At 49.3% G+C, this 24,917-nt stretch overlaps 1 protein-coding gene across 2 annotated transcripts; it reads right to left on the bottom strand.

The window, feature by feature from the left end:
• Window positions 1-2,878: 2,878 nt before the first annotated feature.
• unc119a1 (unc-119 lipid binding chaperone a1) lies at window positions 2,879-21,875 on the bottom strand. 2 transcript variants are annotated; one of them, XM_072242846.1, is made up of 5 exons: window positions 20,828-21,875; window positions 20,210-20,323; window positions 9,798-9,900; window positions 5,531-5,703; window positions 2,879-3,586 (listed from the first exon to the last, which is right to left on the bottom strand). In XM_072242846.1, exons 1-5 carry the CDS (start codon window positions 20,988-20,990, stop codon window positions 3,474-3,476), a joined length of 666 nt encoding a protein of 221 aa, XP_072098947.1. In that variant the 5' UTR covers window positions 20,991-21,875; the 3' UTR covers window positions 2,879-3,473. The 2 variants fall into 2 exon arrangements, with proteins under 2 accessions (XP_072098947.1, XP_072098948.1); XM_072242847.1 differs by lacking the exon at window positions 2,879-3,586 and adding an exon at window positions 4,593-4,841.
• Between the last annotated feature and the right edge of the window lie 3,042 nt (window positions 21,876-24,917).

Here is a 24,917-nt window from a genome sequence, read left to right as displayed (position 1 = left end):
GCCCCCACATTAGATTCCTCCATATACCTGTCTAGTAGTCTCTTAAACTTCACTAGTGTATCTGCCTCCACCACTGACTCAGGCAGTGCATTCCTCGCACCAACCACTCTCCGAGTAAAAAACCTTCCTCCAATATCCCCCTTGAACTTCCCACCCCTTACCTTAAAGCCATGTCCTCTTGTATTGAGCAGTGGTGCCCTGGGGAAGAGGTGCTGGCTATCCACTCTATCTATTCCTCTTAATATCTTGTATGCCTCTATCATGTCTCATCTCATCCTCCTTCTCTCCAAAGAGTAAAGCCCTAGCTCCCTTAATCTCTGATCATAATCCATACTCTCTAAACCAGGCAGCATTCTGGTAAATCTCCTCTGTACCCTTTCCAATGCTTCCACATCCTTCCTATAGTGAGGTGACCAGAACTGGACACAGTACTCCAAGTGTGGCCTAACCAGAGTTTTATAGAGCTGCATCATTACCTCGCAACTCTTAAACTCTGTCCCTTGACTTATGAAAGCTAACACCCTATAAACTTTCTTAACTACCCTATCTACCTGTGAGGCAACTTTCAGGGATCTGTGGACATGTACCCCCAGATCCCTCTGCTCCTCCACACTACCAAGTATCCTGCCATTTACTTTGTACTCTGCCTTGGAGTTTGTCCTTCCAAAGTGTACCACCTCACGCTTCTCCGGGTTGAACTCCATCTGCCACTTCTCAGCCCACTTCTGCATCCTATCAATGTCTCTCTGCAATCTTTGACAATCCTCTACACTATCTACATCACCACCAACCTTTGTGTCATCTGCAAACTTGCCAACCTACCCTTCTACCCCAACATCCAGGTCGTTAATAAAAATCACGAAAAGTAGAGGTCCCAGAACAGATCCTTGTGGGACACCACTAGTCACAATCCTCCAATCTGAATGTACTCCCTCCACCACCACCCTCTGCCTTCTGCAGGCAAGCCAATTCTGAATCCACCTGGCCAAACTTCCCTGGATCCCATGCCTTCTAACTTTCTGAATAAGCCTACCATGGGGGAAATGGGGGGTCATGGGGCAACACAGGGTAGTGGGGAAATGGGGGAGGGGCAGATAGAGCATTTAAAGCACACAGGGACACATTCAGGGAGAGGAATGGGTCTGAGCCAAATACAGATGAATGCACCTTCACTAGCATGGTTCTGTGCTGTATCACAAGGGGCAGGCACATGAAGGGACCTCTGAATGGGGTGTTCAGGGTGGAGCCAGTGGTTCTCCAGGACAGACGCACACAGGGAATCACGGACAGCAGGAAGGAGGCAAGTTGGATTTCACTGTACTGGGTCATCCCAAACCCTGGGAGGTGAATGTTAGCTGAGCTGGCCATGATTCAGGCCACTGGGACGGGAGGGAGGGGGTTCTGACCCTCTGCACACCTCAGAGCCCGACTAATCACAGGGATCTCAGGTTCATGGATGAAGTGAGGGGCAGGAGGTACCGTGGCATTAGGACAAGGCCCGTTAGGATGGAAACAGCTTCTTCCCCAGGCCGTGAGACGACTGAACTCCCTGTCGCCACCCAGGTCTCATCACACCTGAGGTGCCAGTGGTGTTATACTGTATACTTTTTAACATGTCGTAAATACACCTTACCATTTAACTATTTGGGAACCAAGGTAGCATAGTGGTTAGTGCGAGGCTATTACAGCTCGAGGAGATCAGTTCCGGCGCTGTTTTGTAAGGAGTCTGTGTACACCCTCCCCTGCTGAACGTGTGGGTTTCACCTGGTGCCTCAGTAAAATCCCACAGTCCAAAGTCGTAACGGGTAGGTTAACTGGTCATCCTGTGGTTACCTTTGGGTTAATCAGGGTTGGGGTTCTGAGGCAGCCCATCTCGAACAGCCAGGAGGGCTGACTCCACGCTAAGTAAATAAAATTCTAGTGTTGATATTACTTCATAATTAGTGAGTGTGAGTGACACCCTGGTTGAGAGGAACGTTGTCTGGTTTGGTGGTACACACACGTACGGTTGTGTGACAATAAACTGAATCAGAACTTGATAATTTTGAGATTGGAGGACAGTTGAGAGGGTGATGTCAGGGCTAGTTTATTCCGCAGAGAGTGGTGGGAGTGTGTAACGCCACTCTGTCGGGGTGGTGGTACACGGGGACATTTAACAGACATTTGGATGATAGGAAACTGGAGGCTACGAGGGAGGGAGGGGTTAGACTGATCTTAGAGTAGGTTAAAAGGGCAGCACAGGATTGTGGGCCGAAGGGCCTGTACTGTTCTGTGAAGAGCGGGAAGCCCGGGTGGGACGGTGGGGGATCAATTGGCAGCCTGGGAGGTAGCAGCGGCCAGTCTCGTCCCCGTGCTGTTCCCTCCCCCCGACCGGCAGCGAGACAGTGTGTGGTGTTGGGGTCCCTGAGCAGGGAGCAGGAACACGGGGGGGGGGGGCAACAAGCTGTTCCGATCGGCCAGATGTTTCAGAACCCACACATCTGGTCCCCAGTGGCCGAAAGAATCACCAGGAGCACTCACTAGTCCTAGAGGGGATGGTGTGCAGTGGGTGGGGAGTGGGGAGGGGTGAGGGGAGTGTGTGTGTTCCAGATGTTGGGGTGGGGGAGGGGTAACTGTCCCAGATGTTGAGGTGGGGAAGGGGTAGCTGTGCCCCAGATGTTGGGGTGGGGGGGGTAACTGTGTCCCTCAGATGTTGGGGTGGGGGAGGGGTAACTGTGTCCCTCAGATGTTGGGGTGGGGGAGGGGTAGCTGTGTCCCCCAGATGTTGGGGTGAGGGAGGGGTAGCTGTTCCCCCCAGATGTTGGGGTGAGGGAGGGGTAACTGTCTCCCCAGATGTTGGGGTGGGGGAGGGGTAGCTGTCCCCCCAGATGTTGGGGTGAGGAAGGGGTAGCTGTCCCCCCAGATGTTGGGGTGAGGGAGGGGTAGCTGTCCCCCCAGATGTTGGGGTGAGGGAGGGGTAGCTTTGTCCCAGATGTTAGGGTGGGGGAGGGGTAGCTTTGTCCCAGATGTTGGGGTGAGGGAGGGGTAGCTGTCCCCCCAGATGTTGGGGTGGGGGAGGGGTAGCTGTCCCCCCAGATGTTGGGATGGGGGGTAGCTGTGTCCCAGGTGTTGGGGTGGGGGTCAATGGGACACATCCAATTGTGGGAGTGGCGCGGGTCCTAGAAATGCTTCTGGAAGATTCTGTGCTCAGGGACTGGGTCTCGGACCAGCACCGGGAGACTCTCAGAGTAACGCACACAAAATGCTGGAGGAACTCAGCAGGTCAGACAGCATCGATGGAGAGGAATAAAGAGTCGACGTGTTGTGCCGAGACCCCTCGTCAGGATCCCCTGCATCCTGGAGACGTCGGCCGCCAACCACCAGATAACAGAGCAGCTCCCAGTCCGATCCCCAAGCACAGGAGGCGGAGAGAGCATGGGCTCCGGCACCCAGGAGCCTCCGCACTGACCTCAGGGGCCGGAGTCCCCCTGACCTCAGGGGCTGTTCCCGTACGAGTAGTCGGCCTTGTTGTGCATCACTAGCTGGTTCTCGACGAAGTAGAAGCTGTCCGAGCGGGTCTGGTACGGCTGTGCTACCATCTCGCGGACTGTGGGCAGAAAGGAGAGCCGCGTTTAGACGGAGTCTCCGAGCCCTGGAAACTGCCCACCCACATCGACGAGAAACAGGAGGCATCTCACCCCAAGTCTGCGTGGGTGTGGGGTGCTCTCCAAAATGCACTAACTTGTTGTTCCTCTCCGTGCCTTGAGCCATATTGGGCAGCAGCCTTACCGTTTCTGTAAATTTGTCTGGTTTTTATGAGACCGAGTTGCCAGCTCGACACGCAATCCAGCACGGATGGAAAGCATGCAAGGAGCCGGCCAGATTCGAACCCGGGACAACTCGTCTCAAATTCTGGCTCAGATCACCACAACACCAGCCAGCTATGCACTAAATTCCATCTGCCGTTTTCCAGCTGGTCCAGATCCCTCCCACCACAGGGCCAAGGTCTCCCCATCAGGACCCTGGACAGTCCCCTGGGTTCACTCTACACTGACAGTGAGGATTTGTAAAACTCTAAATGCAGATTTGAAAATGGTCACAGAGAGTCATGAACTCCCTGTTCCTGGATAGGCCTTACCCACACTCACTTCCAAGGCACTGAAAGGGTTACACTGCCTGGAATGGTTATGGGACTTCAGGAATGTTGACAACAGGAATCAAACTCTGGTGTTCTGGAATATCTTGGGAATTCTCTGCACCAGTGGTGTGTAACGTCACAGGGGCATAGGTGAGGTGAATGGCCAGTTGTTGTGCCAGGCTAGGGGAGTCCAAAACTCGAAGGCACACGTTTGGGATGCAGTGGGTGTGAGCGGACAGTGACATGGTAGGGTGCAGTTAGTGTAACATTTACAGTGCCAGGGGCCAGTGATGAGGGTTTAATTTCCACCGCTGTCTGTAAGGAGTTCTCCCTGTGACCACGTAGGTCTCCTCCGGGTGTTCTGGTTTCCTCCCACATTTTAGAGATGTACAGGTCAGGGTTGGTGAGTTGTTGGCTTGCTGTGTTGGTGCCGGAAGTGGGGTGATTCTGTGGGATCCCCCAGCACATCCTCGGACTGTGTGTGTCGTTGTCACAAGCAACGCGTTTCACTGGATGCTTCCGTGTATGAGTGACAAATAAAGCTGATCTTTAATCAATAATCTTTCAGAGAATGAAGGGGTCCCAATGGACAACGGTTTTTCACACAGAGATTGGTGGGTGTTTGGAACAGGCTGCCAGAAGAGGAGGTTACAACTGCAGTGTTAAAAATTGATGTCCGGTTTTTCATAAATTCCATTCCATTTCTTTACTTTCCTGTGAATGCCTGCAAGAAAATGAATCTGATTGTGGTATATATGGTGATGTCTGTGTAACTTGATACTAAGTTTATTTTGAAGATATTTCGGTGGATGTGGACAGGCACATGGAAGGGGTACCCCGGCAGCGTAGCAGTCAACCAGACACTAATACAGCTCTCTCCATGAACTGTGGGTTTCCTCTGGGTGCTCTGGTTTCCTCCCACAGTCCAAAGACAAACCGGTTAGTAGGGTAATTGGTCATTGTAAATTGTCCTGTGATTAGGCTAGGGTTAAATCGAGTGTTACTGGGCGACACAGCTCAATGGGCCAAAGGGCCTATTCCACAGAATCCCTAAATAAAAACAGATCGGAAAGGCTTGAAATGGAGTGGTTCAAAGGGCAGGGAATGGGGCAGCTCAGGTAGGCCAATCGGTCAGCTTGGACAAGCCGTGCTGATGCGCCCATACTGCCAGACTCCAGGCCGGGGGTTCCGGAACACCGGGAATTCTCCCACGTCCCATGTACGGATTAACCAGACTGACGGGTCTCCTGTGGGTTCAGTGCTCTGTCGTGTGCCCCGGAGGGCAGGGGAGGTGATGAAGAAGTGGAGTGTAACTCCTCGGCTGTATTCACTCACTCCTTGGAGAGCAGGGGATGTACTCACTCAGCTCCTCGGAGAGCGGGGAAGTGAGGTGTAACCCTCGGCTGTACTCACTCAGCTCCTCGGAGAGCGGGGGGAAGTCGTAGATGTGCTCGCAGCTGTTCCTGCTGCAAGGTATACAGAAACCGAACTCAAAGTCGAAGCTCTTGAGCAGCTGGTCCTGGAAATAATGTCTCTCGATCATTCGGAAGTTTTTCATCGGTTTCTCGCCCACAGTGAATTCCACCCTGGCAAGAGGAGGAGGCAGAGGGAGGGGGAGTTACCAGGCTGAATATTCTCACACCAGCACCCACCCCCCATCTGCCCTGAGTCCCTCCCAGGGAAAGCTCAGAATCCCACAGAGACACCCATAAAATGCTGGAGTTACTCAGCCAGTCGGGCAGCATCTGTGGAGAGGAATAAACAGTCGACGTTTCAGGCTGAGACCTCTTCAGGGCCTCCTGATTCTGACGAAGGGTCTCGACCCGAAGCGTTGACTGTGTGTTCCTCTCCACGGATGCTGCCCGTCCTGCTGAGTAACTCCAGCATTTTGTGTATGTTTCTCTGGATTTCCAGCATCGGCAGAACCTCTTGTAGAGAATCCCAGGCTAGGGGGTCTGCTCTCTCCGCAAGGTGAGGTTAAAGAGCGTGGGTGATATTTCCCTGGTGGCCACAGGAGCACTCCCAATGGTGGCACAGTTAGTGTAAAACTTTACAAGCCGGGTTCAAATCCTGTCCGTAAGGTGCATGTATGTTCTCCCTGTGACCGCATAGGTTTCCTCTGGGTGCTCCAGTTTCCTTCCACCGCCCAAAGTTGTTCGATTAATTGGCCAAATGGGTGTAACTGGGTGGCGCGGGCTTGTCAAACAAAAGGACCTGTCTCTAATTAACTAGCATAAGAGCCATCTGAGTAGGATGTAGTGGCACAGATCGAGTGGAAGTGGAGGGGATGTTGACAGGCCGACCAGGGGGAATGCCATACTAGATATAGTACTAGGTAATGAACCAGGTCAGGTCTCAGATCTCTCAGTGGGTGAGCATTTGGGGGACAGCGACCACCGCTCCCTGGCCTTTAGCATTATCATTGAAAAGGATAGAATCAGAGAGGACAGGAAAATTTTTAATTGGGAAGGGCAAATTATGAGGCTATAAGGCTAGAACTTGCGGTGTGAACTGGGATGATGTGTTTGCAGGGAAATTTACTATGGACGTGTGGTCGATGTTTAGAGATCTCTTGCAGGATGTTAGGGATAAATTTGTCCCGGTGAGGAAGATAAAGAATAGTAGGGTGAAGGAACCATGGGTGACAAGTGAGGTGGAGAATCTAGTCAGTTGGAAGAAGGCAGCATACATGAGGTTTAGGAAGCAAGGATCAGGTGGGTCTATTGAGGAATATAGGGAAGCAAGAAAGGAGCTTAAGAAGGGGCTGAGAAGAGCAAGAAGGGGGCATGAGAAGGCCTTGGTGAGTCGGGTAAAGGAAAACCCCAAGACATTCTTCAATTATGTGAAGAACAAAAGGATGACAGGAGTGAAGGTAGGACCGATTAGAGATAAAGGTGGGAAGATGTGCCTGGAGGCTGTGGAAGTGAGCGAGGTCCTCAATGAATACTTCTCTTCGGTATTCACCAATGAGAGGGAACTTGATGATGATGAGGACAATATGAGTGAGGTTGATGTTCTGGAGCATGCTGATATTAAGGGAGAGGAGGTGTTGGAGTTGTTAAAATACATTAGGACAGATAAGTCCCCAGGACCTGACGGAATATTCCCCAGGCTGCTCCACGAGGCGAGAGAAGAGATTGCTGAGCCTCTGGCTAGGATCTTTATGTCCTCGTTGTCCACGGGAATGGTACCGGAGGATTGGAGGGAGGTGAATGTTGTCCCCTTGTTCAAAAAAGGTAGTAGGGATAGTCCGGGTAATTATAGACCAGTGAGCCTTACGTCTGTGGTGGGAAAGCTGTTGGAAAAGATCCTTAGAGATAGGATCTATGAGCATTCAGAGAATCATGGTCTGATCAGGGACAGTCAGCATGGCTTTGTGAAGGGCAGATCGTGTCTAATAAGCCTGATAGAGTTCTTTGAGGAGGTGACCAGGCATATAGATAAGGGTAGTGCAGTGGGTGTGATCTATATGGATTTTAGTAAGGCATTTGACAAGGTTCCACACGGTAGGCTTATTCAGAAAGTCCGAAGGCATGGGATCCAGGGAAGTTTGGCCAGGTGGATTCAGAATTGGCTTGCCTGCAGAAGGCAGAGGGTGGTGGTAGAGGGAGTACATTCAGATTGGAGGATTGTGACTAGTGGTGTCCCACAAGGATCTGTTCTGGGACCTCTACTTTCCGTGATTTTTATTAACGACCTGGATGTGGGGGTAGAAGGGTGGGTTGGCAAGTTTGCAGACGACACAAAGGTTGGTGATGTTGTAGATAGTGTAGAGGATTGTCAAAGATTGCAGAGAGACATTGATAGGATGCAGAAGTGGGCTGAGAAGTGGCAGATGGAGTTCAACCCGGAGAAGTGTGAGGTGGTACACTTGGAAGGACATACTCCAAGGCAGAGTACAAAGTAAATGGCAGGATACTTGGTAGTGTGGAGGAGCAGAGGTATCTCGGGGTACATGTCCACAGATCCCTGAAAGTTGCCTCACAGGTGGATAGGGTAGTTAAGAAAGCTTATGGGGTGTTAGCTTTCATAAGTCGAGGGATAGAGTTTAAGAGTCGCGATGTAATGATGCAGCTCTATAAAACTCTGGTTAGGCCACACTTGGAGTACTGTGTCCAGTTCTGGTCACCTCACTATAGGAAGGATGTAGAAGCATTGGAAAGGGTACAGAGGAGATTTACCAGGATGCTGCCTGGTTTAGAGAGTATGGATTATGATCAGAGATTAAGGGAGCTAGGGCTTTACTCTTTGGAGAGAAGGAGGATGAGAGGAGATATGATAGAGGTGTGCAAGATATTAAGAGGAATAGATAGAGTGGATAGCCAGCACCTCTTCCCCAGGGCACCACTGCTCAATACAAGAGGACATGGCTTTAAGGTAAGGGGTGGGAAGTTCAAGGGGGATATTAGAGGAAGGTTTTTTACTCGGAGAGTGGTTGGTGCGAGGAATGCACTGCCTGAGTCAGTGGTGGAGGCAGATTCACTAGTGAAATTTAAGAGACTACTAGACAGGTATATGGAGGAATTTAAGGTGGGGAGTTATATGGGAGGCAGGGTTTGAGGGTCGGCACAATATTGTGGACCGAAGGGCCTGTACTGTGCTGTACTATTCTATGTTCTATGTTTCCTATAGTGGGGGAGTCTAGGACCAGAGGACACAGATAGAGTGGATGTGGAGAGGATGTTTCCTGTAGTGGGGGAGTCTAGGACCAGAGGACACAGCCTCAGAATAGTGATGTCCATTAAGAATAAAGGAGGAATTTCTTTAGCCAGAGGGTGGCAAATCTCTGGAATTTGATACCACAGATGACCCTGGAGGCAGAGCCATTGTATATATTTAAGGCAGATGTTGATAGGTTCATGATTAGCCAGGGCATCGAAGGTTGTGGGGAGAAGGGGGTTGCAAGGGACAATAAATCAGTCATGATGGAATGGCAGAGCGGACGGGAAGGACCGAGTTCTAATTCTGCTCCCATGTGTTATGGTCTCTCCCGGACAGTTTCAGCCCACAGAACTCATCTGATACCCAGCCCCTGTAGTCTGTACTGTCCTCTCTCCCTGCAGTTTGTATCTCCCTCTCTCCCTGTAGCCCCCCCCCCCCCCACGTCAGTGTGGCTCCTCCCAGTTCTCGCCCATTCCTGTTGGGTCAGCCCGTCTCCTTCTCACTCAGAGTCGGGGGGGGGCGGTGCTGAGAGGATTTGGCCCCAACACTCTGGGGTTGATAGGAGGAGGGAGTCGAGGGGATTTGTTTGGAGGAGGGAGTCGAGGGGAGTTGAGGAATTGAGGGGAGTTGAGGAGTCGAGGGGATTTGTTTGGAGGAGGGAGTCGAGGGGAGTTGAGGAATTGAGGGGAGTTGAGGAGTCGAGGGGATTTGAGGGGAGTCGAGGGGATTTGAGGGGAGTCGAGGGGAGTTGAGGAGTCGAGGGGAGTTGAGGAGTCGAGGGGATTTGAGGGGAGTTGAGGAGTCGAGGGGAGTTGAGGAGTCGAGGGGAGTTGAGGGGAGTTGAGGAGTCGAGGGGAGTTGAGGAGTCGAGGGGATTTGAGGGGAGTTGAGGAGTCGAGGGGAGTTGAGGAGTCGAGGGTTGAGGGGTCGAGGGGATTTGAGGGGAGTTGAGGAGTCGAGGGTTGAGGAGTTGAGGAGTCGAGGGGAGTTGAGGAGGGTAGGGTCAGTCTGGACTCACGTAGCTCCAACCTGGCGCAGCCGCAGAAAGGCTGGCGTGAACTGGTAGTGCACGAACCGCCCAGCGTTGCCATCGGCCTCCTTGTGCTCAGCAGGGCCCCGCTCTGCAACAGAGCACAGCATGGGGTTAGCAAGATGTGCGATCCAGTCTGGAACGGCTGACGGACCAGGGTGGCTGACAGCAGTGGCCCCTGGGGTGACAGCGAGGGGCGTGGGATGCTGGCAGTCAGACGTTTGGCGGTGGTGTGGACCCCACCAAGGATTTGTACCTGAAGCACAGGTCCCTCGGTAACCACCCCACACAGCACCATTTGCCCACCCTCCCACCGGCACACAGCGGCAGCAGATGGCACCTTGCATGGGATTGTCAGATACGACACATTGCAGATACCAGCGTCCCCTCTATGGACTCTCTCTGCACCTCTGAGCAACCAGCATAGTCAAAGACCCCTCCCACCCAGAGCACTCTCTCTTCTCCCCACTCCCATCGGCCAGACAATACAAAAGCCTGAAAGCATGTCCCACCAGGCTCGAGGACAATTTCTATCCCACCCTTATAGGACTACTAAAAACTAGGACGATAAGATGGATTTTTGACATCACGATCTTGTTACGACCCTGCACCTTACTGTGCACTGTCTCTGTCATTGTTACACATTAATCTGCATTGTTATTGTTTTATCTTGTTCTGCCTCGATGCACTGGTAACGATTTGGGTGACGGAGTGGAGAGTTGCAGTCATAGATCACCACAGCACAGAAGCAGCCCTTTGGCCCATCTAGTCCGTGCCGGTTTTAATCTGCCTCGTCCTGTCGACCTGCACCTGGATCGTATCCCTCCATACCCCTCCCATCTATGTACTATCCAAACTTCTGTTAAGTGCTGAAATCAAACCCACACCATCACTTCTGCTGGCAGCTCATTCCACACTCTCACCACCCTCTGAGTGAAGAAGTTTCCCCTCATGTTCACCTTAAATTTTTCACCTTTCACCCTTGACCCATGACCTCTGGTTCAAGTCTCACCCAACCTCAGTGGAAAAGGCCTGCTTGTATTTACCCCATCTATACTCATAATTTTGTATCCCTCTATCAAATCTCCTTCATTCTCCCACACTCCAGGGAATGAAGTCCAAATCTATTCAACCTTTCTCTATAACTGAGCACCCCCCCCACCCGCCGCTCCAGTAACAGCCTTGTAAATGTTCTCCGTACTCATTCAGTCTTATTGATATCTTTCCATAAGACTAGAAGCCCATAAGATATAGTCTGCTCCACCATTTCATTATAGCTGATTCATTTTTCCACACAGCCCCAGTCTCCTGCCCTCTCCCAGTCCCCCTTCATACCCTGACCATTCAAGAATTTATCAAATATACATAAATATTATTTCCACTCTTTGCCTCTTACCAGTCAGCCAATGCTATAGCCTGTAATATACTGTCTTAAATATACATAAGGACAGCCTAAACAGCTGTCTGTAGCAATGAATTCCACAGATTCTCTGGCTAAAAAAAATCCTCCTCACCTCTATTCGAGGATAAAGGACACCCCTCTACTCTGAGGCTGTGTCCTCTGGTCTTAGACTGTCCCACCATAGGAAACGTCCTCTCCATACCCACTCTACCAAGTCCTTTCGCCAATCAATGGGTTTCAATTAGGGCACCCCTCATTTTTCTGAGCCATCAAACACTCTTCATATGACGAGCCATTCAACCCTGGAATCATTTTCATGAACCTCCTTTGAACCCTCTCCAGTTTCAGCACATCCTTTCTAGGATAAGGGGCCCAAACCTGCTCACAATACCCCAAGTGAGGCCTCACCAGTGCTTTATAAAGTCTCCACATTACATCCTTGCTTTTATATTCTTGTCCTCTTGAAATGAATGCTAACATTGCATTTGCCTTCCTCACCACAGACTCAACCTGCAAATTAAGTTTTCGGGAATCTTGCACAAGGACTCCCAAGTCCCTCTGAACCTCAGATTTTCGTACTTTCTCTCTATTTAGAAAATAGTCAACCCTTTTATTTCTTCTACCAAAGTGCATGACCATGCACTTCTCGACACTGTATTCCATCAGCTATTTCTTTGCCCATTCTCCTAATCTGTCTGAGTCCTTCTGTAGGTTCTCTACTTCCTCAAAACTACCTGCCCCTCCACCTATCTTCATATCGTTTGCAAACTTGGCAACAAAGCCATCAATTCCATCATTCAAGTCATTAACATATAACATAAAAGGAAGTGGTCCCACCACAGACCCCTGTGGAGTGCCACTAGTCACCAGCAGACAACCAGAAAATTATTTCCACTCTTTGCCTCTTACCAGTCAGCCAGTGCCCTAGCCTGTAATACCATGGGCACATAGCTTGTTAAGCAGCCTCATGTATGGCATCTTAGAAACCATAGAAACCACAGGAAAAACTACAGCACGGATACAGGCCTTTTGGCCCTTCTTGGCTGTGCCGAACCATTTTCTGCCTAGTCCCACTGACCTGCACACGGACCATATCCCTCCATACACCTCCCATCCATGTATCTGTCCAATTTATTCTTAAATGTTAAAAAAGAACCCGCATTTACCACCTCGTCTGGTAGCTCACTCCACACTCCCACCACTCTCTGTGTGAAGAAGTTCCCTCTAATGTCCCCTTTAAACTTTTCCCCCTTCACCCTTAACCCATGTCCTCTGGTTTTTTCTCCCCTTTCCTCAGTGGAAAAAGCCTGCTTGCATTCACTCTATCTATACCCGTCATAATTTTATATACCTCTATCAAATCTCCCCTCATTCTTCTATGCTCCAGGGAATAAAGTCCTAACCTATTCAACGTTTCTCTGTAACTGAGTTTCTCAAGTCCCGGCAACATCCTTGTAAACCTTCTCTGCACTCTTTCAACCTTATTAAACCTAAGGACTTAGCCTAAACAGCTGTCTGTAGCAATGAATTCCACAGATTCTCTGGCTAAAAAAAATCCTCCTCACCTCTATTCGAGGATAAAGGACACCCCTCTACTCTGAGGCTGTGTCCTCTGGTCTTAGACTGTCCCACCATAGGAAACGTCCTCTCCATACCCACTCTACCAAGTCCTTTCGCCAATCAATGGGTTTCAATTAGGGCACCCCTCATTTTTCTGAGCCATCAAACACTCTTCATATGACAAGCCATTCAACCCTGGAATCATTTTCATGAACCTCCTTTGAACCCTCTCCAGTTTCAGCACATCCTTTCTAGGATAAGGGGCCCAAACCTGCTCACAATATCCCAAGTGAGGCCTTCCTGTAATTTGGTGACCAAAACTGAACACAATACTCGAGATTCGGCCTCACCAATGCCTTATACAACCTCATCATAACATTCCAGCTCTTATACTCAATACTTGGATTAATAAAGGCCAATGTACCAAAAGCTCTCTTTACGACCCTATCTACCTGTGACGACATGTTTAGGGAATTTTGTATCTGTATTCCCAGATCCCTCTGTTCCACTGCACTCCTCAGTGCCCTACCATTTACCTTGTATGCTCTACCATGGTTTGTCCTTCCAAAGTGCAATGCCTCACACTTGTCTGTATTAAACTCCATCTGCCATTTTTCAGCCCATTTTTTCAGCTGGTCCAAGTCCCTCTGCAAGCTTTGAAAACCTTCCTCACTGTCCACTACACCTCCAATCTTTGTATCATCAGCAAACTTGCTGATGCAATTTACCACATTATCATCCAGATCATTGATATAGATGACAAATAACAGTGGACCCAGCACTGATTCCTGTGGCACACCACTAGTCACAGGCCTCCACTCTGAGAAGCAATCCTCTACTACCACTCTTTGTCTTCTTCCATTGAGCCAATGTCTAATCCAGTTTACCACCTCACCATGTATACCTAGCGACTGAATTTTCCTAACTAACCTCCCATGCGGGACCTTGTCAAAGGTCTTACTGAAGTCCATGTAGACAACATCCACCGCCTTCCCTTCATCCACTTTCCTGGTAACCTCCTCGAAAAACTCCAATAGATTGGTCAAACATGACCTACCATGCACAAAGCCATGTTGACTCTCCCTAATAAGTCCCTGTGTATCCAAATGTTTGTAGATTCTGTCTCTTAGTACTCCCTCCAATATCTTGTCAAAGACCTTCTGAAAATCCAAGTGCACAACACCAACTCTCCTTTGTCTATCCTGCTTGTTATTTCTTCAAAGAATTCCAACAGATTTGTCAGGCAAGATTTTCCCTTGAGCAGACCATGCTGACTACAGCCTATTTTACCATGTGCCTCCAAGTGCCCCAAAACCACATCCTTAACAAACAATTCCAACATCTTTCCATCCACTGAAGTCAGTCTAACTGGCCTATAATTTCCTTTCTTCTGCCTCTCTCCCCTCTTGAAGACTGGAGTGACATTTGCAATTTTTCAGTCTTCTGGAACCATTCCAGAATCTAGTGATGCTTGAAAGATCATTACTAATGCCTCCACAATCTCTTCAGCCACCTCTTTCAGAACCCTGAGGTGTGCACCATCTGGTCCAGGTGACTTATCTACCTTCAGACCTTTCAGTTTCCCAAGAACCTTCTCTCTAGTTATGGTAACCTCACACACTTCATGCCCCCTGACACCTGGAACTTCCACCATACTGCTAGTGTCTTCCACAGTGAAGATTGATGCAAAATACTTATTCAGTTCAACCGCCATTTCATTGTCTCCCGTTTCTACTCTCCAGCGTCAGTTTTCCAGTGATCCGATATCCATTCTTGCCCCTCTTTTACATCTTATGTATCTGAACAAACTTTTGATATTCTCTTTAATATTATTGGCTAGCATATTTTCATATTCTATCTTTACCTTTTTAATTACTTTTTAGTTCCCTTCTGTTGGATTTTAGAAGCTTTCTAACTTCCCACTGAATTTTGTTCTATTATATGCCCTCTCTTTGGCTTTTATATTGGCCTTGACTTCCCTTGTTGGCCACTATTGTGTCATCTTGCCTTTAGAATACTTCTTCCTATTTGGGATGTATATACCCTGTGCCTTCCAAATTGTTTCCAGAAATTCCAGCCATTGCTGCTTTGCCATCATCCCTGCCAGTGTTCTTTTCCAATCAATTCTGGCTAACTCCTCTCTCATGCCTCTGTAATTCCCTTTACCCCACTGTAATACTGATAGATCTGACTTTAGCTTCTCCCTCTCAAATTTCAGGGTGAATTCAATTATATTATGATTAAATTTCCCTAAGGGTTCCTTTACCTAAAGCTTTCTAATCAATTCTGGTTCATTGCACAACACCCAAGCCAGAACAGCTGATCCCCTAGTGGGCTCAACCACAAACTGCTCTTAAAAAAAATCTCACAGGCAATCTAAAAGTTCCCCTTCTTGGGATCCAGCACCAACCCGATCTTCACAATCTACTGGACAGTGTGATCGAGGACCGTCGCGGCAGGAGGAGGAACGAGGTGCTCGGGAGAGCGCTGAGTGCTGGGAAGCAGCTGAGGAGCTGACGTGAGTGTGCTTTAAAAGGAGCGTGGAAGGCAACTGAAGGGTTAAACAGTGTTGATTAGAGGGAGTGGGTACTTCAGATAATTGGCAGCGACAAATAAAAGGAGGGGTAACTGAAGAGGAGCGGCCAGTGTGTGAGTGGCACAGGGTAGGAGTGGAGCTTTGAGGCTTTGGTGAGCAAAGGCTGAGGACAAGCCTGCTCCCAGTGAGGTAAGGCTGGGCAAGTTCCTTTAATTAATTTAATTACCTTAGGAGTAGGTAATGGAGGCAGCAGTTTGGGCAGTCTAGTGCTCCGTTTGCAGAATGTGGGAAGTCAGGGACCGCACAAACATCCCTGCTGACTACACCTGTAAAAGGTGCATCCAGCTGCAGCCCCTGACAAACCGAGTTAGGGAACTGGAGCTGGAGCTGGATGAACTTCGGATCATTCGGGAGGCAGAGGCAGAAATAAACAGGAGTTTCAGGGAGACAGTCACCCCTAAGAGTCAGGAGCCAGGTAGCTGTGTGATTGTCATGAGAGGGAAGGGGAATAGACAGAAAGATCAGAGCACCCCTGTGGCCGTTCCCATCAACAATAAATATACCATTTTGGATACTGTTGGCGGAGACGACCTACCAGCGACAAGTTGTAGTGGTTGTGTCTCTGGCACCGAGACTGGACCCTCAGCTCAGAAAGGGAGGAGGGAAAAGAGGAGAGCAGTAGTGATAGGGGAATCGATAGTTAGGGGGAGAGATAAGAGGTTCTGTGGGAGAGATCAAGAATCCCCGATGGTCTGTTGCCTCCCTGGTGCCAGGGTCCGCGATTTCTTGGATTGAGTTCTCGGTATTCTCAAGAGGGAGGGTGAGCAGCCAGATGTCGTGGTCCACGTAGGGACCAATGACATGGGTAGGAAGGAGGAGGAGGTCCTGCAAAGAGAGTTTAGGGAGTTAGGCGCAAAGTTGAAGGCCCTCCAGGGATGCAATCTCAGGATTGCTACCCGTGCCACGTGCTGGTGAGGCTAGAAATAGGAAGATAATGCAGCTAAATACGTGGCTAAGGAGATGGTACAGGAGGGAGGGCTTCATGTTTCTGGACAATTGGGCCTTGTTCCAGGGAAGGTGGGACCTGTTCCGATGGGATGGTTTGCACCTGAACTGGAGGGGGACTAACATCCTTGCAGGTAGGTTTTGCTAGTGTCGCTCCGGGGGGGTTTAAACTAGATTTGCAGGGGGAGGGGAACCAGGGTGTTAGAGCAGGCAGTGAGGTGGAGGAGGTTAAAGGTCATGCGAGGTCTGCATGTATAGACAGAAATCAAAGGTTTGTACGTGATAGAAATGTTCTCAGGTGCATCTATTTCATTGCAAGGAGTGTTGTAGGCAAGGCAGATGAGTTTAGGGCATGGATTGGCACGTGGGATTACAACATTATTGCTATTAGTGAGACTTGGTTGCAGGAGGGGCAGGACTATCAGCTTAATGTTCTGGGGTTCCGTTGTTACAGGCGTGATAGAGGGGGAGGAGTGGCATTACTCGTCAGGGAAGATATCACAGCTGTGCATGGACAGGACAGCCCGGAGGGCTTATGTATACAGGCTATCTGGGCGGTGCTGAGGAACGGGAAAGGCGTGGTCACACTAATCAGGTTATATTATAGACCGCCCAATAGTCAGAGAGAATTGGAGGAGCAAATCTGTAGAGAGATAGCAGACTGATGTAAGAAACAGGAAGTTGTAATAGCAGGGGATTTTAACTTTCCACATATTGACTGGGACTCCCACATTGTGAAAGGGCTGGATGGCTTGGAGTTTGTCAAATGTGTTCAGGAAAGTTTTCTAAATCAATATATAGAGGTACCAACGAGAGAGGATGCAATACTTGATCTCCTATTAGGGAACCAGACAGGTCAGGTGACAGAAGTATGTGTAGGCGAACGTTTTGGGGTCCAGTGACCATAATGTCATTAGTTTCAAGTTAATTATGGATAAGGATAGGTCTGGTCCTCAAGTTGAGGTTCTAAATTGGAGAAGGGCCAATTTTGTGGAAATGAGAAAGGATCTAGGAAGAGTGGATTGGGATAAGTTGTTTTCTGGCAAGGATGTGTTCAGTAAGTGGAAGGCCTTCAAAGGTGAAATTTTGAGAGTGCAGAGTTTGCATGTTCCTGCCAGGATTAAAGGCAAAGTCACCAGGCACAGGGAACCTTGGTTTTCAAGGGATATTGGCGATCTGGTTATGAAAAAGAGGGAAGTGTACATCGGGTATAGGCAACAAGGAACAAATGAGGTACTTGAGTATAGAAATGTAAGAAAATACTAGAGGAGGAAATCAGGAAGGCAAAAAGAAGACGTGAGGTTGCTTTGGCAGATAATGTGCAGGTAAACCCGAAGAGTTTCTACAAGTATATTAAGAGTAAAAGGATAGTAAGGGACAAAATTGGTCCCCTAGAAGATCAGAGTGGTCGTCTATGTGTGGAGCCTCACGAGATGGGGGAGATCAACAGTTTTTTTGCATCAGTATTTACTCAGGAAACTGGCATAGCGTATATGGAAGGAAGGGAAACAAGCAGTAGTGTCGTGGAATATATAGAGATTAAAGAGGAGGAGGTTCTTGCTGCCTTACAGTGAATAAAGGTAGATAAATCCCCCAGGCCTGACATGATATTTCCTCGGACCTTTAGAGAGACTAGTGTAGAAATTGCAGGGGCCCTGGCAGAAATATTTAAAATGTCCTTAGCCACGGGTGCGGTGCCGGAGGATTGGAGGGTAACTCATGTTGTTCCGTTGTTTAAAAAAAGGCTCCAAAAGTAAACCAGGTAATTACAGGCTGATGAGCCTGACATCAGTAATAGGTAAATTACTGAAAGGTGTTCTGAGAAATCAGATATACAAGTATTTGGACAGCCAAGGGCTGATTAAGGATAGTCAGCATGGCGTTTGTATGGTAGATCATGTTTAATGAATCTTGTAGAGCTTTTCAAGGAGGTTACCAAGAAAGTAGACGAAGGAAAGGCTGTAGATGTTGTCTACATGGACTTTAGCAAGGCCTTTGACAAGGTCCCACATGGGAGGTTAGTTCAGAAGGTTCAGACACTAGATATCCGTGTTGTAAACTGGATTTGAAATTGGCTGTGTGGGAGAAGACAGGGAGTGGTAGTGGATGATTGCTTCTCAGACTGGAGGCCTGTGACTAGTGGTATGCCTCAGGGATCTGTGCTGGGACCATTGTTGTTTGTTGTCTATATCAATGATCTAGATAATAATGTGGTAAATTGGATCAACAAGTTTGCTGATGACACTAAGATTGGAGGCGTTGTGGACAGCGAAGAAGGCTTTCAAAGCTTGCAGAGGGATCTGGACCAACTGGAAAAATGGGCCAGAAAATGGCAGATGGGATTTAATGCAGACAAATGTGAGGTGTTGCATTTTGGAAGGACAAATCAAGGTAGGACAGACACAGTAAATGGTAGGGCACTGAGGAGTGCGAAGGAACAAAGGGATCTGGGAGCTCAGATACATAATTCCCTGAAAGTGGCGCCACAGGTAGACAGGGTTGTAGAGAAGTATTTTGGCATCCTGGCATTCATAAATCAAAGGATTGAGTATAGGAGTTGGGATGTTATGGGGAGGTTGTACAAGACATTGGTGAGGCCAAGTTTGGAGTGTTGCGTGGAGTTCTGGTCACCTAACTATAGGAAGGATATCAGTAAGATTGAAAGAGTGCGGAGAAGATTTACTAGGATGTTGTCGGGTCTTCAGGAGTTGAGTTACAGGTTAAGACTTCATTCCTTGGAGCGTAGAAGAATGAGGGGAGATTTGATAGAAGTTTACAAAATTATGAGGGGTATAGACAGAGTAAATGTGAATAGGCTCTTTCCACTTAGATTAGGAGAGATAAACACCAGAGGACATGGCTTTAGGGTGAAAGGGGAAAGGTTTAGGGGAAACATTAGGGGGGACTTCACTCAGAGTGGTGGGAGTGTGGAACGAGCTGCCATCTGATATGGTAAATGCGGGCTCACTCTTAAGTTTTAAGAATAAATTGGATAGATACATGGATGGGAGAGGTCTGGAGGGTTATGGACTGGGAGCAGGTCAATGGGACTAGCGGAGTAATGTTTCGGCACAGACTAGAGGGGGCTGTTTTCTGTGCTGTGTTCTACCTGCATATCCAACTCTCCTATCACTATTGTAGCATTTTCTATCTCCCACTGTAATTTGTAGACCGCATCCTTACTGCTGTTTGCGGGTCTGTATACAACTCCCGTCAGGGTCTTTGTACCCTTGCAGTCGCTTAGCTCTATCCACAACTTCCGACCCTGTGCCACTCATTTCTATTGATTCGATTTCATGTTTTACCAACAGAGCCACGCCAGCCCCTCTGCCTTCCTGCCAATCTGCCACGATGCAGCCTCACACCCGCCGATCAGTAACCGCGCTACAAGTTCAAAGCCTTTATTCCGTACACTGCGCGCATTCAGTCCTGTAGTCACCCTTTTCTGTTGACCGCAATTTTGCCCCATCAACAGTCAGGAGTCTCACTACGCACCGCCTCTGTTTGTAAACCTGCTATTTCACCCACAGCGCTCCCATCACTCGGCTCCCATCCTGTAGTAACTGCAGGTGACCAGAACTGCACACAATACTCCAAATTTAGCCTCACCAATGTTACACAACTTCAACATGACATCCCAACTGCTGTACGCAACTCCTCGCTGAGCGGATGAGGGAAGCTGCACAAATTCCCCACCGGACTCTCACCTTTCAGTGGCTGTGATGTTATCTGGAGAGACGGTCACGGACAGAATCCCACTCTGCCCCTCGGATTGTCGTCCCGTCCTCACCTTCCACCCACTACCCCACCCAGTCAAGCCCCCTTCAGGGAGGGGCAGCCCATCCCTGGCTGGGCGGTGTTGCCGTTGCTTGGGCGAGTGGGGCAGCAAAGACCCACCTGAGGCCAGAGGTTTGGTGATCTCGAAGAGCACAGCGCCGGACTCCATGTCTCGAATCTTAAACCTGGTGAAATCGATGTTGTAAATGTTGTCCTCGGGGGCACATAGATACCCTGGAGGGAGGGGGTGGACAGGGAGAAACATCAATCAACGTGGCTGGACAAACCTTAGTGTCACTGGCCTCACCCTCAGACCAGAACCTCCCACACCCTGGGGACACAGAGCGATACAGCCCAAAACAGGCCCTTCACCGCGCGCCGTGCGGTCAGACAATCCCGCCAGTTTCAGAAAATAATTTTAACAGCAATTTACATCAGCAAAATCTCCTACATCATATCGTCCTGGGGCAGATGTAGGTACTGTATCCCATTGTTATACTGTGACGGACCCTTCCCCACCGGTACCGTACCCCGGTGTTTCACAGTGACGGACCCGTCCCCGCCGGTACCGTACCCCGGTGTTATACAGTGACGGACCCTTCCCCACCGGTACCGTACCCCGGTGTTACACAGTGACAGACCCGTCCCCACCGGTACCGTACCCCGGTGTTGTACAGTTTCAGACCCGTCCCCACCGGTACCGTACACCTCAGCCCACCCATTCCGTTCAGTACTCACTCTGGGTGACCCGCTGCAGTCCCAGTACATCCTCTGGGGTGACGCGCTCTTTCTTCAGCAGCTCCTCCTCGGTGGTGACCCGGAGCTCCTCCGGCGCCGGCTTCACTTTCATGTCGACCGCCTCTGGTGCCTGGGCGCCGCTGTTCAGGGTCCTGGTGCTCATGCCCGAGTGTCAGACCGGAGCCGAGATCCCGTCGCGTCGTGCCGGGCTCAGATCCAGCCCGGGCACCGGGTTCCCCACTCCACTCCGCTCCGCTCCACCTGTTCAGGTCAGTTACGGGTTCCGCTCCCCGGTTCTGTCTTGACTCCGGCTTTCGTGCGCCGCTTCCCTCAGTCGGTCTTACGTACTGTTAGGGCTTCGCTCCCCCGGTCTGGTTCTGGTTCAGCTTCAGCGCTTCGCTGCTTAGATATGATTCCGGTTTCGGCCTCGCTCTCCCCGATTTTGTTCAGGTTCCGGGCTCCGTTACCCCCGATCCGGTTCCGGGCTCCGTTACCCCCGAACCGGTCCCAGTTCCGGGTTCTGCTCCCCCCGATCCGGTTCCGGGCTCCGTTACCCCCGATGCGGTCCCGGTTTCGGGTTCCACTGCCCCCCGATCCGGTCCGGGTCCCGGGCTCCGCTCCGGAGCGGCCCCCGTGTATGGAGCTCGTAGCGCTGCACTGCCCCGGTGGCGGGTTCACCTACCCACGAACACGGGCTCCCTTCCTAACTCCCATTCACAAAATGTATCCGAGTGCTCGGCGCTGGCACAGGCAGCGGGGGTGCCCGATTCACGGCTGCCAGCTCCCCGCCGTATGAGACGCGGCTCCTGTGGTCCCCGCCACCCTCCGAGCCGGCCGCGGTTGGTGCCGCCCGCCGGCTGCCGATTCATTCAGAGAGTCGTGGTTTGGCGCGGCGGCGGCGCCGGTGGCTGCCGCAGGGTTGCTGTTCGTGCATGCGCCCGCGAAACCTGCAACCGGGCTGCGGGCTGCAGCGCCGCCGCACAGCAGAGGGGGGGGGGGGCGAGAGAGCTCGCTTCCCGAACCAAGGCCGCTCAGCCTCTGCTCAGACCCTGGCTGTCTCATACCCGAACGAGGCAGGAGGGGCGAAGCAAAACGCAGCGAGGGCAGGCGGAGCCCAAATGTAACCGCTCCATTGCCCCCGTCAAACCTGCTGACGCTTGCGGGCTGCCCCCTGCACATCCTCGGGCTGATGCAAACGACACATTTCACGGCGTGGTTCCACGTACAGATGGTAAATAAAGCTAATCTTTTTAAATCTTTTTATCTCTTTAAAAGGACTTACGGGGAGGTGAGTTTTTTCTGAGGTTGTGTCTTAAATGACCCTTTCCTTATTTTTAGACAGATATGACGCGAAACGTTGATCTGAGGTGGCGGATTGATTCTTTGGGGAGAGATTAAGCCGAACCCTCCTGGAGTTGAGATGAAGCTGTAAGAACATAACGTAAGAAATGGAAGCAGGAGTCGGCAATTCGGCCCATCGAGATCACGGCTGAACTGGCTGTGATCTCAGCTCCAGCCACCCGCCTTTTCCCCATAATCCTGAATTTTCCTGTGTGCAAAAATCTATCTCTCTGGGTCTTTCATGAGGTAGCCTCTACTGCCTCCCCGGGCAGAGAATTCCGTGGAATCGGCATTGTCTCGGCCTGAAACGACTGTTTATTCCTTTCCGTAGATGCTGCCTGACCTGCTGAGTTCCTCCAGAATTTTGTGTGTCTGTCTGTCTGTGGGAAAAGCAGTTTCTCCTCAGTTCCCACCTAAATACAGTATATTCTTCCAGAATCTTAAGGAAATGTTCACACCAATCTTAACAGGAGGGGACATGGTTTGAAGGTGCTTGGAAGCAGGTACAGGTAGGATATCAGAGGTTTTTCACACGGAGAGCGGGGCACTGCCAGCAAGGATGATGGAGGCAGATACAATAGGGCCTTTTAAGAGACTCCTAGATAGGTACATGGAGCTTAGAAAAATAGAGGGCTATGCGGTAGGGAAATTCTGGGCAGTTTGGGGGTTACAAGGTCAATACAACATTGGAAGCCAAAGTTTCTAGTTTCGATGTTTCTAGTCTCACCTGCCAGTGGAAACAACGCTCCTTTCCCTGTTACAATTTGATTTGTTTCAATAAGATCCCCGCTCATTCCTCAGAATTCCAATGCTCCGACACAGAACTGTTCTCACAACCTACAGAGTGGATTCAAGGACTCTTCATTTCAGATTCTCCATACTTACTGATTATTTATTATTATTATTCTCAGCTCGAGCTGGTAAATCCTGAGGTTTGGGCATAGTAAAACACATTTCTCAACTGCTAGGAATTTTCAGACTATTCTAGTGGTCTCGTGGCTTTCTGAAGATTTACAAAAATATTGCGGTGTAGGCCTAATTATTTAATACTGTTGTGTAGTGACTATAGGATGATATAATTTGTAGATATTGCTATTGGGACAATGTTCATGTTCCATTGTCATTCAATTTCCTCCTTTAATTCAGCATATTTCTGGTGCTTTTCACATTGATTTCTGTATGTTATGTGTGTTTGGAGTGGCTATATCTATGAAGTAAGTTGTTCTTGTTATTTACCTTTGTATATTATATCTGGACTGTTATTATGGATTGTCCCATCGGTAATACTAAATCAGTCGGAATATCATTTCTAGGACTCTGACTTTAAAACCAGATCAGACTTGTATTTATAGTAAGGTATGGCGTCTTTTATGAGTTTGTATTCTAAAGCAGGATTTTGGTGAATGATGTTTGCCACTTGATTGTGCCTGTGGAATTAAACAGATTGAGTTCAAACGCTCATTATTATTTTCCTTTTTTATCTTTCTTCCAATTTTTTTGTGCCGTTTGATGCCCTGTTGCACACTGGTTGTCGACCCTGAGTTTACCCACAAGAGGGTGAATTCATTGGTCATTCATTGATTCTGCTGTGGTTATTGAGGGGATAAATCTCAAGCTGACGTATCTGTTCTTTGATAATAAAGTTACTTTGAGGTGGTTCCTGGCTGTGGTGTGAAGCAGTGGTCCTGGTCGCAGAATATTGGGTCAGCCATTCAGGACAGAACTGAGGAGATCATCTTCGCCAAGAGGGTAGTGAATCTGGAAGGTTTGACTGGGGAGTGGAGGCTGTGTCACCGTACATCTTCAAGGTAAGAGTAGATTGATTCTTACATACTAACGGTATGAATTAACGAGGTTACAGTGACAACAGTGAAGCAGTTAACACACCGTCACGCTTTACAACAGCAGTGATCACTGACTGAAGTTCAATTTCCACCGCTGTCTGTAAGGAGTTTGTTCAATCTCCACATGACCACGTGGGTTTCCTCCAGGTGCTCCAGTTTCCTCCCATGTTCAAAAATGTGTGGGTAAGTGAACTGTGGACATGCTACGGCAACACTTGTGGGCTGCCCCAGCACATCCTCGGACTGTGTCGGTCTTTGACACAAACGATGCATTTCACTCTGTTTCGATATTTTGATGTAAATGTGGCAAAATTAATCTTTACAGTGGTGCTAAGATAAAAATTCTGTCCCAGACATACTGAATCTAGGACAAACACGAGGGGCCAAATGGTCTCATACATGTTATATTTTATGCTCTTTATTATATTGAGGAGTAAGTATGAGGCACAAAACCAGCCAGATTTGCCCTGTTCTTCTACACAAATCTGCTGGGATTATCCACTTTATGGAGCAGATGAGATTATAATGTGGGGGTCCAAGGTCATTATGGACGTCTTTGTCAGTAAGGGGTTTGTACTTTATCCCTGTGACCGCGTGGGTTTCCTCCCACATTCCAGAAACATACAGATTAGGGTTAGTAATTTGTGGGCAAACTATGGAAGCATGGTGATACTTGCAGGCTGCCCCCAGCTCATTCTCAGACTGTGTTGGTTGTTGATACGAGCCACACATTTCACAGCATCTTTTGATGTACATTTGACATTAAAATGGGAGGGAAGGGTTAGATTGAAAAGGTCAGCACAACATTGGGCCTGTACGGTGCTGTAATGTTCTGAAATTCTGTGTTGTAATGCCTGTGCTGAAAGATTGTTGGAGAAAATCCAATTTCGCAGGATCAGGTCTAC

Source organism: Mobula birostris, chromosome 25 (assembly GCF_030028105.1).
Source record: "Mobula birostris isolate sMobBir1 chromosome 25, sMobBir1.hap1, whole genome shotgun sequence".
Taxonomy (NCBI): domain Eukaryota; kingdom Metazoa; phylum Chordata; class Chondrichthyes; order Myliobatiformes; family Myliobatidae; genus Mobula; species Mobula birostris.
Note: the sequence above shows the minus strand (reverse complement) of the source record. Positions and strands in the feature narration are given on the sequence as shown.

What these genes read in the sequence shown, in the direction of transcription:
- unc119a1 (XM_072242846.1), bottom strand. Translation starts at nt 20,990, where the DNA reads ATGAGCACCAGGACCCTGAACAGCGGCGCCCAGGCACCAGAGGCGGTC. An exon ending in CACCAAACCTCTGGCCTCAG is followed by an intron (nt 9,901 to 20,209) that starts GTGGGTCTTTGC and finishes GCTCTGTTGCAG; the next exon opens with AGCGGGGCCCTGCTGAGCAC. An exon ending in CCCGCTCTCCGAGGAGCTGA is followed by an intron (nt 3,587 to 5,530) that starts GTGAGTACAGCC and finishes TTCTGCCCACAG; the next exon opens with TCCGCGAGATGGTAGCACAG.